Source organism: Lithobates pipiens, unplaced genomic scaffold (genome assembly GCF_037356315.1).
Source record: "Lithobates pipiens isolate NorthernLeopardFrog02 unplaced genomic scaffold, aLitPip1_a1.2 Scaffold_1, whole genome shotgun sequence".
NCBI classification, from domain to species: Eukaryota; Metazoa; Chordata; class Amphibia; order Anura; family Ranidae; genus Lithobates; species Lithobates pipiens.
Genome location: NW_027507685.1, coordinates 81,888,323 through 81,903,728, shown reverse-complemented (window position 1 = coordinate 81,903,728; position 15,406 = coordinate 81,888,323). Strand labels below are relative to the sequence as shown.

General features: G+C 44.5%; 1 protein-coding gene across 3 annotated transcripts in view; it reads right to left on the bottom strand.

The window, feature by feature from the left end:
- CCHCR1 (coiled-coil alpha-helical rod protein 1) overlaps positions 1-15,406 on the bottom strand; it is a 130,852-nt gene that overhangs the window by 12,301 nt on the left and 103,145 nt on the right. For all 3 annotated transcript variants that reach the window (XM_077462458.1, XM_077462376.1, XM_077462539.1), the window contains one exon: positions 1,000-1,078. In XM_077462458.1, the coding sequence (XP_077318584.1) occupies positions 1,000-1,078 (79 nt within the window). The remainder of the gene's footprint in view (positions 1-999; positions 1,079-15,406) is intronic.

The window sequence follows — 15,406 nt, the reverse complement described above, 5'->3', positions numbered from 1 at the left end:
CTTACTTGTAAGGTGGGCTCCTAGTCTCAGCTCATTTTCGTATGTCACAGAGAGCCGAGTACAGTCTACAGTACAGGCAGCACACACGAGGAGTGCACATGCAAAAAGTAGCTAGAGGTGGCAGCAAAGAGCCTGATTTGAGCTTACAGAGGAGGCCCAACCCCCACCCCCTCTCCAAAAATTAAAGGCCAGCGCTACAAAATACTGCAGGTGCTGCCACCGCCATTTGTGCTGGGGGGACGGAGGTGTAGGACGCAAACAAGCGGAGCTTCCCATTTTGGGTGGAGCTTTGCTTTAAATGAAACACAGCAGCAGCTGCTGACTCACAAGCAAAAGAAAACTAGCACAGCCACAAAGCACCCGCGTACACACCCCTTCTCCCAGCCCCTTGGGACACCTGGGCCCCCTACAAGTTAATAGGCTGCCCCCCCCCCCCCCATGGCAGCCTTAATTCTTGGCAAAGTGACAGTTGTCACTGTGTGTAAACCCCAAACCCACTGACACTTACCCTGCAGGTGCTCCCCCGCTGCTTTATCCTCCGTTGCAGCCAGCACCAGAAGCCACAGTGTTGGTTGATGCCAGACACTAATGGAGAGATTACTTAATTCCCACTATCATATGACAGTGCTGGGGACTGTGCAACTATGATTGGTCGTTCCCTAGGGGTGTAAGGCCAACGTGTGCAAGAAACCTTCACAAACACTGACAGGAAGCAGTACTGTCCTTCTCTCATAATGGTTGTAAAAGATAAATATGTACTGTATATTGCAAGGAGTTTTTGTGTGTTTTCTCCAGGTGCTCCCATTTTCTCTACCCTATTCACATTATATAAAGCAGACCCACAGCGTGCAAGTATCTGTAGGATTGTGACACTGGACTGCAAGATCTACAAGTAAAGGAGTTGATGTCAACACTTACAATGTATTCTGTAAAATGTGCAATGCTGGTGCTATAGAAATAAAGGAAAATAAAAAGCTACAATAGTTTCATTTTACTTACAGGCCATCCTCTAGGGCGGAGATTTTAGGTCTATCCTCCTGTGCCAATTTTACAAGGGCCAACCTTTGTGCTACCATACCTGACAGAAGCAATGTATAATGAAGTCAAGCTTAGACCAAGCAATGAAAAGATGAATTAGATTACATTGATACATTTCACTTTTAAAAAGTTACATGTTTTTTTTAAAGTGCAATTACATCCATTTTTGTTTTAAGTGAAGAAGGTTTAAAACCTCTGTGGAGCTTTTAATCCTCTTGTGTTTTCAATGAGGATACTTCCCCCTCCTGTACCTTTCACCAGAGTCACCAGAGTCATTGGGACAGGAAGTAAGCATAAAATTATCTTAATGGGGAAACAAATAAAAGACAAAGATGCCTTTAAAACGGATTGTGTGGCGTGATTTCCTCTGACTTTGTGTCTCAGTGACAGGGAATCCTCTCTAAATGCATAATGGACATTAATTGGGACTTTTAAACGAAGCTATGGCCTGGTAAGGTCATGCGTTTCCATCCCTATTGTATTCAAAAAAAAGGGGGGAACAAGGGGGACATTGGGACTTTACATGAAGTATGTGGTAGCAAGAGAGTACAAGGTGAACTAATAGGAATTTTATTAATCGTTGCAGTTGGATTTACAAGAGATAAATACAATGATTAACAAAGTAATAAACAATACATGATAATGGTAATAATGATAATAATAGTACAACATGATAACAACATGAATATCACAAAGTATCATAATAAAACTCTAAAGTTCACCGCAGCAGGATTGAATAAAAGCATATGTAGCATAATGCCTGCAGGACCAAGGTCTTTGTGCACCAATTAGGGTAATGTATAGTAACGTCAGAATCTGAATGTATTCAAAAGAAGCACGGCATATGATAGCTCTACGCACGTTTCGTGGCCTTTGTACCACTCATCAGGAGCAGAGCACGAGTTCAATCTATAATAAAGAGTAATATGATATTCAGAAGGCAAATGAAAAATAATAATAAAAACGCATTAAAAAGGGTGTGGTAAACAAGTCACCCACACCTAATACAAGCTTACTCACTTAGGTGAGTGCACTAGTGGTCTAGTAGGTGTGTGCCGCAAGCCGTCCAATATAAATCCTCTCTAAAACCATAAAAGAGAACAAAACAAAAAAAAAAGGAAAAAAACTTTTCACTGGACTTCCACATTCATGTGGTGCTTAGAATTAAAATGAAGATGAAAAATCAAGGATGTAGTTTTTTTTTTGTAGGTTTTTCAAAGTGCAGTTCATCATTGGATGCGGTTATTGCCAGAATAGGGAGGACTTCCACTTCCCTCCAGCTCTTAACCAGGACAGAAGGACCTAAAATATTATTGTTTGAAAGAGATAGTGTACTGGTGAAGCTTGCACTAAATGAATGACAGAAGAGGACTGAGCCTGTTGTAGGAAACAAAGTTCAGGCACTTTCATCTTCATATTCTATGCATTAAGATAAAAATCCTTCTGTGTGCAGCAGCCCCCCTCATACTTACCTGAGCCCCATCTCGATCCATGTTGCACGATAGACTCGGCTGTTCCGAGACTCTCCTTCCTCATTGGCTGAGACAGCAGTGAAGCCCCACTGGCTCCCACTGCTGTCAGTCAGTGAGCCAATGAGCGGGGGGGCACGGATCCATGTCTGAATGGACACACAGAGCTATGGCTCGGCTCAGGTGCCCCCACAGCAAGCCGCTTGCTGTGGGGGCACTCAACAGAAGGGAAGGGCCAGGAGCACAAAAGAGGAGCCCAAGAAGTGGAGGATCTGAGCTGCTCTGGGCAAAACCACTGTATAGAGCAGGTAAGTATAACATGTTTTTTTGTTAAAAATAACAAAAAGTTTAGTATCACTTTAAGATGCCCATCTAAAAGTTTTTTGTTTTTTCATAAGTCACTCCCAACGCCAGTTGTGGAATGGAGTTCCACATCCTTACCATTCTAACAGTATACAACCACTTGCGCAATTTAAGCTTAAGTTACTTCTCATCCAACTTCACTGAGTGGTCATGTGTCTTCTTAAGCGACCTGAGACCGATTTGTTTTCTCTCGATGCTAGAAACATCATTTAGATACAGTAAAACCTTGGTTTGAGAGTGTTTTGCAAGACAGGCAAACATTTTAAAGAAATTTTGACTTGATATACAAGTAGTGTCATGTCACAACAGAGTATAAAAGAGAACAGAGGCGCCTCCAAGTGTAGCAATATGGTTACATTTAACCACTTAACAACCGGCCCATAGCCGAATGACAGCTACAGGGCGGTTGTTTAACTCTGAGAGGCCGTCGTATGACGTCCTCCCAGATTTCCGCTCTCGTGCACTCGAGAGCATCCGTGACCACCGGCCGTTTACCACGTGATCGCTCCGTCAAATGACGGAGTGATCACTTGTAAACAAACCCGTGTCATGTTATGACGGCGGTTCCTCCCTCCCCCTCTCTGTACCGATCGGTACAGCGGAGGGAGAAGAGATCGTGTCAGCAGCGCTGTGGGCTGCATCTGCAGTGCCCACATCGCTGCTCACCGAATTTAACCCCTCAATACCCAGCCAATACTCTGCAACACCCGCCAATACTAATACTCTGCAATACCCTGCCATAAATTGCCATACCCAGAGATACCCAGCCATAGTCGGTGATGCCCTGCAATACCCAGCCATAGACATCCCCCCCCCTCCGGCCACCCTCCGGTGCTTCTACCGACTTGCCAATACGATCAACGCCAGAATCTTTTTTTTTTTATTTTATTTTTTTTTTTATTATTATTTCAGGCTTCCCAGCTTAGAGGTGAGATGCGGGGTCTTATTGACCCCAAATCTCACTGTAAAGAGGACCTGTCATGCCATATTCCTATTACAGAGATGTTTACATTCCTTGTAATAGGAATAAAAGTGATCAAAAAATTTATTTTTGGGGAAAAAAACATTTCAAACTAAAATAAAGTAAAATGAACAATAAAAAAAATGTTTTTTTTAAAGCGCCCGTCCCCATGTGCTCGCATGTAGAAGCGAACACATACGCAAGTCCCGCCCACATATGAAAACGGTGTTCAAACCACACATGTGAGGTATCGCTACGAACGTTAGAGCGAGAGCAATAATTCTAGACCTAGACCTCCTCTGTAACTCAAAACATATAACGAGTAAAAGAAAAATTTAAAGCGTCGCCTATAGGGATTTTTAAGTAGCGTCATTTGGCGCCATTCCACGAGCGTGTGCAATTTTGAAGAGTGACATGTTAGGTATCTATTTACTCAGCGTAACTTCATCTTTCACATTATGCAAAAATTGGGCTAACTTTACTGTGTTTTTTTTTTTTTAAGCACAAAACTGTTTTTTTTCCAAAATAAAGCATTCGAAAAATTGCTGCGCAAATAGCGTGCGAGATAAAAAGTTGCAACGACCACCATTATATTCTCCAGGGTGTTTGCTAAAAAAAACATATATATTGTTTTGGGGTTCTATGTAATTTTCTAGCAAATAAATGATGATTTTTACATGTAAGAGAGAAATGTCAGAATTGTCCTGGGTGCTCCAGAACGCCTGATGGCGCTCCCTGCATGTTGGGCCTCTGTATGTGGCTACGCTGTGTAAAAGTCTCACACATGTATCGCCGTACTCGGGAGTAATAGCAGAATGTGTTTTGGGGTGTAATTTGTGGTATGCATATGCTGTGTGTGAGAAATAAACTGATAACATGACAATTATGTATAAAAAGTAAAAAAAAAAATCTTGATTTTGCAAAGAATTGTGGGAAAAAATTACAACTTCAAAAAACTCATCATGCTTCTTACTAAATACCTTGGAATGTCTTCTTTCCAAAAAGGGGTCATTTGGGGGGTATTTGTACTTTTCTGGCATGTTAGGGTCTCAAGAATTGAAATAGGCCGTCAGTACTTCAGGTGTGATCAATTTTCAGATATTGGCACCATAGCTTGTGGACTCTATAACTTTCACAAAGACCAAATAATATCCACCAATTTGTACTTTTTTTTACCAAAGATATGTAGTAGTATAAAATTTGGCCAAAATTTATGAAGAAAAAATTACTAATCTGCTAAATTTTATAACAGAAACAAAGAAAAATTATTATTTATTTATTTTTTTTTTTAACAGAATTTTCGGTATTTTTTCTTTTATAGCACAAAAAATTAAAAACCGAGTGGTGATTAAATACCACCAAAAGAAAGCTCTATTTGTGTGAAAAAAAGGACAAAAATTTCATATAGGTCCAGTGTTGCATGACGGAGTAATTGTCATTCAAAATGTGAGAGCACCGAAAGCTGAAAATTGTTCTGGTTATTAAGGGTGTTCAAGTGCCCAGTGGTCAAGTGGTTAACTCACGTGGTTGATGATTAAAACAGGCACATCTAAGTGTGCAGGCATCCAGGGTAACGATGTCCACATAGACCGTCCTCTGCACCGCCATGGACTTTATCCCTTCCAAACTGTGCTTCACGAGCGCTTCAAGACTCGCTTTTAGATCACTTTACTGCAGGGTAATCTTCCCAGTCACGATTGCAGACTGACAGCGGTGAGAGTCAGTGGTGCGGAGGATGGTCTGTGTGGACAGCTTTACCCCGGATGCCTGCATACTTAGATGTGCCTCTTTAAATCCTCAACCATGCGAGTTGCTAAATATTGTGCCTTTCAACGATGCCCAGGAATAACTACAATCCTTGCTCCATACAGTGAAGAATCTGGCCTACTTTCTCACAAGTAATTACAGAGTCTCAAGTAATTACTTGGTGGGTTATAGGCCTACCTTCAGGTATTGACACTGGTATAACCAATACAGGAAGTTGACTCTCCTATATAACCCCTCCTCCTTTCAGGAGCACTCAGTTTTTGTAGCCAAGCAATATAAGTAATAGACTCTTACCCCATAAAACAGAGGGGCGGGAGCTCTGTGTCCTATGATGTACTCCAAGAAAAGGATTTTACAGGTAAGCCGTTTTAAAAATCCTATTTTCTTTATCGTACATCACAGGACACAGAGTCTCAAGTAATTACTTGGTGGGATGTCCCATAGCAATGCTACTTGAGGGGAGGGAGACACAACCCATAGGGTAACCCCCAGACCTGAGGACTTGTACTGCTGCCTGCAGCACACTGCGCCTGAAGGCTATATCCTCATTCCATCTTACATGCACTTGATAAAATTTTGCAAATGTATGTACTGAAGGCCAAGACGTGGCCTTGCAGATTTGAGACCTGGGGGCCTGGTAACGCACTGGCCAAAAAGCGCCAACCGCTCTGGTAGAGTCCGTCTTAACTTGAAAGGGGGAATCTTTCCCTTTAAATCACAAGTTTGAATTATAACTTGCCAAATGCACTTAGCAACAGTGAATTTGGACATCAGTCTTCCGAATCGGAGCAGTTTTCTTAAATACATTTTCACTGCTCTCACTACATCAAGATAATGTAGTGACCTTTCTTCCCTGGAACAAGGTCTTGGGAAAAACTCTGGCAGGACAATATCTTCATTCAGATGAAAGCCTGAAACCACTTTTGGCAAAAATCTGGAGGAGGGCGTAACACCACTCTGTCCTCATGAATAATCAAATATGACTCCTTACAAGAAAGAGCAGCCATTTCTGAAATCCTCCTTGCTGAGGATATAGCAAACAAAAATATCAGCTTCCTAGTCAGAAGGACTAAGGGAACATGCTGCAACGATTCGAATGGCTGTTTTTGTAACACTGACAAAACGAAATTTAAGTCCCAAGGGCTTAAAAGTGATTTAACTGGCGGATTAATCCGCAGCACTCCTTGCATGAAACCCTGGACTAAAGAATGCATAGCAAGCAGTCTTTGAAATAAAAATTGATAAGGCTGAGACTTGGCCCTTAATAGTACTCAGGGCCAACTTCATCTCTACGCTTAATTGTAGAAAGGTAAGAATTCTGCCTATGATATATTTCCGAGGGTACAAACCCTTGGAATCACACCAGGAAACATAAGCTTTACAGGCTCTATAATATATAGCTCTAGAAGCTGGCTTCCTAGCATTAGTAGCGATAACTGACCTGGAAAGTCCACGTATATTCAGAATGTGGGTCTCAATAGCCAAGCCGTTAAATTTAGGGTTCGTAAAGTAGGATGGAATATCGGCCCCTGAGATAGCAGGTCTGGCCTTAGTGGGAAGAGCCCTGGACCCTCCACTGCCATCCTTACGATCTCTGCGTACCATGACCTTCTGGGCCATGCTGGCGCTACCAGTATTACCGATTTTCTTTCCTGCTTGATCCTGCAAAGAACTTGAGGTAGCAACTGAATCGGGGAAAAGTGCATAGATCAGTAAAAACTGATCCCACCGGGTCGCCAATGCATCTGTTCCGTATGCGAGTGGGTCCCCTGTCCTGGATGCAAAGTTGACTAGCTTAGTGTTGAATCTGGAAGCTAGGAGGTCTACGTCCAGAGTCCCCCATCTTTGGCAAACAGCCTGAAACACCTTGGGATGAAGAGACCAGTCTCCTGGGAATCACTGCCAGCGACTTAGATAGTCCACCTGCCAATTCTCTACTCCCGGAATGAAAACTGCCGATAGGCATGGGACATTCTCTCGTGTCCAAGTTAGAATCTGGTGCACCTCTCTGAGCTGAGAGACTCTTGGTGACCCCTTGTGATTGATATATGCCACAGTCGTGGCATTGTCAGACTGGATCCTGGCAGGACAATTCTTTAACCTGTAGGTCCAGGTTTCTAGAGCCAGATACACTGCCGGAATCTCTAGGATGTCGATGGGCAAGGCTCCTACTCCTCAGCCTGAAAGGCTGGCATCTGTTGTTACTACCTTCCAGATAATTGATCTGAAGGACTTTCCCTTCAGCAGGTTCCAAGATAGTAACCACCAACTGAGGCTTTGGGACACTCATGGGGACAGCCACATTGGCAAGTCCAAAGCTTGAATCGTTTTGTTCCAAGCAGACAGAATATTGCTTTCAGTTTCAAATGGAATTGAGCATGAGGAACTGCTTCGAATGAACCTCATGCAAAAGGTGAATTGAAGGATTTCTCTTCGACCTGATCATCCTCACCAGCTCATGTATGGAGCTGATCCTTGCGGGAGGCACAAACACCCCTTTTCTGGGCTGTGTCTATGATCAGGCCCAGATACTCCGGCCTTCTTAGTGGCTTTAAGGAGGATTTCTTTAGGTTGAGAATCCAACCCAAACCTTCCAGGTTACTGCTTGTGATGGCTACACCTTGCTTCGAGCAAGCCACTGACTGGTCTATTAACAATAGATCATCTAAGTAAGCCAAGAGACAGTTATGCCCTGTGCCCTTAACCTGACTAAAGGTGGGACTAATACCTTAGTGAATACCCGAGGTGCTGGGCAAGGCTAAACTGAAAATGCTTCTGTTCTACTTTGAACCGCAGAAACCTCTGGTGAGGAGGAAATATATGGACAAGCAGCTATACATTTCTGATGTCAATGGACACCAGAAGTTTTTCTCCATGCAGGATGGAAACGACTGACTTGATTGACTCCATGCAAATGGAGCGGATTTTCAGGAACTGATTTAGATTACGTAGATCTAGACTTGGTCTGATATCCCCATTTGGCTTTGGCACCGTAATTAGGTTTGAGTAAAACCTCAAACCTTGCTCTTGTTTGGGAATATGTCTGATCACCCCTTCCTTGAACCAATAATTGGACTAATGCTTGCAACAGGGTTTGCCTTTTCCCTGGATCCTTGGGAACGTTTGATCTCAGAAAACGAGATGGTGGAAACGCTCAAAGCTCTAGCTTGTATCCTAGAGACACTGTGGAGAGAGTCCATTTGTCCTGAATCTCCCTTTGCCAGACTTCTGAGTACATCAGAAGTCTCCCCCCCCCCCCCCCCCCACCTTGGTGAGGGGAGATGCCTCTTCATAAGGAGGTCTTGTATTCTGCTTTGCAGACTTGTAGCCCCAGGTCTTCCATTATGCCTGGTCGGATGGCAGAGGCCGAACAGTTTAAATGAAAGACACTTATATTTTCTTTTGACTGGCAAAAGAGTACTATTTCCGCTGGAAATTGTTTGAATGTATTTTTCCAAACTATCGTCAAATAATCGTTCTCCCTTAAAGGGGAAACTAGTTAGAAGGTTCTTCTCAGCTGACCAAACCTTTAACCAAAAGGGTCATTCGCATATGTACAAGTACAAATGCAAGGCGTGATGCCTGGTGAATAGAATCCTTCATAGCGTCTACAGCAAAGCATAATGCTTTAGGTAGCTCGGCCAGTTCCTGTGCTTGTTGTGCAGGGAGCTCATCTGAAAGCATCTGTGAACTGGTCCTTTAAGGACTGACATATATAGCTGCAATTGCTGGCTGAGCAACAGTATCTGCTAAGAAAAAAATGATTTTAACAGACCTTCCAACTTCTTATCTGTTGGATCTTTAACCACTTCCCACCCAGCCAATGCACATATACGGCCGGGTGGGAGCCGTCTACTCCTGATAGGACGTTCAGGAACGTCCACCAGGAGGAGCGGGATCGTGCCCGCGCAGCGGCGCGATCCCGATGCGCCCGTGTCACCGGGACACGGCGCATATCAGATCGGCAGGAGGGCTCTGATTGGCCCTCCTGATCACATGACGGCCGTGTCCAATCACGGCCGTCATGTGATGTAAACAAACAGCCGGTTGCTAGGCAATCGGCTCCTCCTCTCCTCACACAGAAGTTCATCGCTGAGGAGAGGAGAGCAGATTGCTGCAGCCGGCTGATGATCAGTGAGTATGAGCTGTTTTTTACAGCTTTTTACTCACTGATCTTCAGTCTAGTGTAAACACACAACACACCACACAGTGTAAACACAGTCCCCACATATGTCCCCAAAACATACATGTCCCCAAAAAATAAAAACACATGTCCCCAATAATAAAAACATGTCCCCCACATATGTCCCACTAAAATCACTTGTCCCAATGATTATGTGCACACATATGTACGTGATCACCTGCACACATATGTACATGATCATTTGCGTACATATGTCCGTGATCACACAAACCAATTATTATACACTTAACGGAATTTTTTTTACCCAAAACATGTAGCAGAATACATTTTGGCTTAAATTTATGACAAAATTTGATTTTATTGGATTTCTTTTAAAATAGAAAAAAGAAAATATTGTTTTTTTTCCAAATTTCCGCTTTTTTGCGCTTATATCGCAAAAAATAAAAAACGGAGTCGTGAATAAATACCACCAAAATAAATCTCTATTTGTGCGAACAAAATGATAAAAATTTCATTTGGGTACAGTGTAGCATGACCGCGCAATTGTCACTGAAAGCGCTAGAGCGATGAAAGCTGAAAATTGGGTTGGGAAGGAAGGGGGCGAAAGTGCCCTGTATTGTAGTGGTTAAGCATAAGCGCATTGTCCACTGGGTAAAAAAAAAAAATAAAAAAAAAAAAAAAAAAAATCGCACCAACTGCTGGAACTTTCCATCTTTTAGTGAATCTTTCTTCCATAGGATAGAGCTCTGCGAGTCTCTTTGGAAGGGAAAAAATGCTTATCCGGTTGATCCCATTCGGTATAAATAAGCTTTTTTAGTAATGCGTGGACGGGAAACACATGCAAAGGCTGTAAAGGCTTCAAAGAACCCAAGGAAGAGACCGGTCCTTCAGCTAACGCTGTTAGGGGTAGCATGCAAGTAGAGGGAACCATCTTTGCAAGCCTCTGTACTTCAGATTGTGAAGTAGGGATCCTTGGGAACTTCAAGTATTGTTTCCTCCGCAGAGAAATAATCGCATGTCTTTCCTCCCGATCATCTGAGGGCAATACCCCATCCTGTCCCCATAATTCTCTTGGACCCTCCACTGACTGTAAAGAGTCTAAGGTGGGGGAGGGGGATCTACGACGCTTCCTATACAATGGGTGGAGGATGCGATTAAAGCTGCCAATCTTCCTTCTAAGCCTTGCAAGGCAGAGGAAAATGCATCTTCAGCCATCTCTACAGGGGCTGAAGTATGTGAAGCAGTTGCATCACCGCTAGCTTCCGATGACTCACCCTGGCTTGCCATGTCTGATCTCTCCGAAGAGGAAGACAGTATGGAGGCATAACTGGGATTCCCAGGCCCTGGGGGGGGGGGGGGCGACACCTTTGGTACCTTTACGGTAGGTCTGGAAGACATAGTGCAAAGCACAAGCAGAGGTACACACAAAATAACAATTCTTTTGCTACTAAGTAACAATCGTTTTTCCTGTCTGGAAATGCCTGTTTACACCCTTACATGCCCAGCACTCTGGTGTCTCTTAGTGTGACAGACTGCCTCTCTTCAGTTAAAAAAGTATTTCTGAAACGAGAGTGTCTGTGATATAAAGCCTCAGGTGGAACCCGATTGGAATCCTCAGCGCTTCCCCTCAGCTATGCGGCGAGTGCTGTGTGTGTGTGTACGTTACATCCATACACAGCCCCACGGGACCTTGCGGACATGCCCCTCTGCGTTCTCAGGCCCTGCTAGGGACCCAAATGGCTAACACAAAGTAAGGTGAACATACTATACACCTCTACAAGGGGGGAGGGGAAGGGTTCTGTCAGCAGATTTATCGTTTTTTTTTTTTAAAACCACAGAAGCATAGGGCGTTCCTCAATGTTACTAGGTGGAAGTGCTGGGTTGTAATTAAACCATGCAGCTAAAAACAGCTGCGTCAACCAATCAGCCACCGCCCATATAGAAGTTTATACACATCTCTGTATTAGCACCTGCTGTATTTTTTACCAAATCCCACAAGATCTATTTAAGTAAGAACCCCCTCGCTGCACTAAGACACATCATAGGTAGTGTAAGTTACTCCTTATAGAGGAGACATTCAGAAGGCATATAAGGTATATTGAAGGAAAAAGCAAAGCTTCTTCCCTTACCTTGTCCTCGCTGCAGGATAATGCGGATTTAACAGACAGATCCAACTTTCACCCATCACGGCGGGTTGCGTTTAAACACGCTCAAAGACTGGGGCCCTTTTAAAAGGGGTTCCGCTCCTTTGGGCCTTGTATAGCACCCCAGGACAACTTTAGGAAATGTAGCAAAACCAAAAAGCATCCTGGTTCCTAGGGTCCAGCTCTCAAAGAGAAGCATTATAGGCAAAACCTCGTTCTTGCATCGAGGTCCAGGTACCATCCTATGGCCTCAGTGGCGAGGATGGATCTGAGTGTGGAGGTTTCTTTAAATCCAGCATGGATCCCTCCTGGAGCTCCGCAGAGCACATCTTCACTAGTGACCAACACCTTAGACGCTGGCAAAAAAAAGTGTTCCTGGAAGGAGGAGGGGTTATATAGGGGAATCAACTTCCTGTATTGGTTATACCAGTGTCAACACCTGAAGGTAGGCCTATAACCCACCAAGTAATTACTTGAGACTCTGTGTCCTATGATGTACGATAAAGAAATGGGATTTGTCCGAATCTGGTTTTGGGAATATACCCAGCATGCACTGTTTGGGGCATAGTGTCAGAGGGGATCCCATCTCGTCATGGATGAATTTAACTATATGGCACCAGTAATCTTGTATTACGGGACACGACCAAATGAGGTGAAAAAAAGTGCTGGAAGGGTCGTCACACCTGGGACATAGTGGGTTGTAATGTGGTCTGTATTTGGCCAGACGGCCATGTGTCATATACACTTTGTGGATAATATATAATTGGATTAGGCGATCAGAAAGTTTAGTGGAGACTTTCCTACAGGCATCTAGTGCGTCTTCCCATTCCTCATCCTTCATCGCCCACAAGTCCCCAGTCCATCTATCTTTGAGAGCGTAGGCAAATTTAGCCGTTGTGGGTCGCTGAAGGTCGTTGTAGAGCAACGAAATAAGTTGTGAGGGGTCCTGTCCCATAAAGATGTTGAGGGGGCCAACCGGTTCTATGTTTGGGGGATTATCTGGAAATTGGGTTTGTATGGCGTGGCGGAGCTGGAGGAATCGGAAAAGCATGGAGTTGGGAAGGTTAAGTTAGTCTTTGAGCTGTTGAAATTATTTTAGAGTGTCGTCCTGATATAGGTCAGAGAGGTAAGTCACTCCATGGGAGAGCCATAAGTTGTGATCGGGTACGGAGAGCAACTCCCTCAGGCCCGGGTTGTCCCCACAATGGTGTATGAGTGTGTGGGTGGCGTTTTAAGCCTACGTCTCACCACTTCCCATAGTTTACAATGATTATATAAATATTCCCCTACGATTTCCCAGCTTCCATGAGTCCGTTGGTTCCCGAAATATTATTTGCAAGGGGTGTGTGCAGGTGGTTGCATGGGGGGGGGGAATATAGCAATCTTATAAGGGCCATATAGCAATCTTTGTCGTGTTTGTCCAGATAATAAAAGGTGGGATAGCTGTGCTGCTAGATAGTAAAGATTAAAATCTGGTGAAGCCATGCCCCCTAAGTCTGTGGGATTTTTCAATGCTTGCCACAACAGTTTGTGTCGGTTTGATCCCCACACAAAGGAATTGAGAATAGCTCCAATGGACTTAAAGATTCTAGGGGTATGTAGATAGGGGCGTGCCATAATACATATAGGAATTGGGGGAGAAGGACCATCTTTATCAGGTTTATGGGACCCATTACGCCCAGAGGTAACTTAGCCCACGTTTGTATTTTGGTTTTCATTGTCGCAGTCAGGGGTTCCATGTTAAGTCTGACAAAATCTTCAGGAGAGCGGGTAATAATTATGCCAAGATAATTCATGGAGCTAACCCAGACAAGAGGGGAGGAGGTTTGGTTTGCTGTGGGGGGGACCCATGTCAATAGGGAGGATTAAGGATTTGTCCCAATTCACCTTTAAGCCCAAGTAGTTGCCGAACATTTGTATTGTGTCTAACGTCGTCAGTAGGGATTGGCCAGAGTCTGCAAGGTATATAAGCTTATTTTTTCAGTCAGGTTGCCATGCCGTAGTCCCTGGATGGGTATGTAGGGAGGACGCAAGGGGCATACAAGAAGGGCGACAGGGGATGCCCCTGGCGGGTCCCCCTAGAGAGGGGAAAGGCGCCAGAGATCCTCCCGTTAACCAACACCCTGGCACTGGGGTTCTGGTAGAGGAGTCAGATCCATCTAATAAATTTAGGCCCAAAGCCAAACTTTGCTAGGCATTCCCAAAGATAGTCCCACTCAACTGAGTCGAACCACCTTTGCAGCATCCAAGGACACCACAACTCTGGAGCCTATCTGGTCGTGTTGGGCTTGCAAATTCATGCTGAGTCTATGGAGATTGTATGCCGTGTTCTTTGCCGCCATGAATCCTGTTTGGTCCGGGTGGATCAAAGTCAGGATCACCTTGTTCAAGCGCAGTGCCAGCATCTTAGCCAGAATTTTGATGTCCAATTGGAGAAGGCATATCGGGTGGTAGGATTCAGGGAGTTCGGGGTTTTTGCCAGGTTTGGGTACGAGTACTATAAAAGCCTCGCTCATGGATCTGGGGATATTACCAACTTCAAATATATGGGAGAATAGCTCCCTTAGTCTGGGTACCATGGTTTCCTGATAAGTTTTATAGAATTCCAGGGGGAGCCAAATCAGAGTCGGGTGCCTTGGATGGTTTGAGGTGTGATAATGCTTGGGCTAGGTCTTCCTCTGTGATGGGGGGCCTCTAGGGACTCTATCTGCGAAGGTGTGAGCGTGGATAGGTCTATGCCCGCTAAAAGTGTTACCAATTCTTCATGGGGGTTATTGGCTGCAGAAGCGCATAACGATGCGAAGTAAGCGCGGAACTCTTCTGCCACCTCGTTGGGGTCAGTAATCAGATCCCCACTGGTTGTACGGAGGGAAACCACCGTCGGCGGTTTTTGCTCCATATGGGCTAGGTAGGCTAGGAGGCGTCCCCCGCATGCTCCCCATACTCATACATCCTCTGTTTAGTGTAGAATAATTTTCCGCTCCGCTTTTTCAAATTGAAGATTATCTACTAGGCGGGCCTGTAGTTTTAAGCGGTCGGCATTGGAGGGGGATGGGTCGTTGGAGAATTCCGCCTCAACCTCTGTAAGGGACTGTTCAGCTAGTATGATCGCCCGGGAGGAGGTTTTTCCTATATCTAGCAATACGGTGGGTTAAGATCATTCAGGCATGGGATTTAAATGAGTCCCAGACTACCTCAAAGGGGGTTTTTGTCTCTGTTGGTCTGGAAAAAGAACTCCTATTCAGTACTGAGTTCCGCTATGTCCGGGACCACCAATAGCCAAAAAGGATTACGTTTCCAGGTATAGGATGAGGGAGGGGAGTCCAACACCAGTTCAGCCCAATATGGAACGTGATCAGAGAGCACGCGGGGGGAAAAACCCACCTCCCCAGTATTGGAAGGAGAGCCCAGGAGAGTAATATGAGGTCAATTCGTGACATAGTATTGTGCGGTGCCGAGAAGCACGAGAACGCCTTGGTCAGTCTGTCCATGTCCCTGTCTACTACATTATTAAAATCTC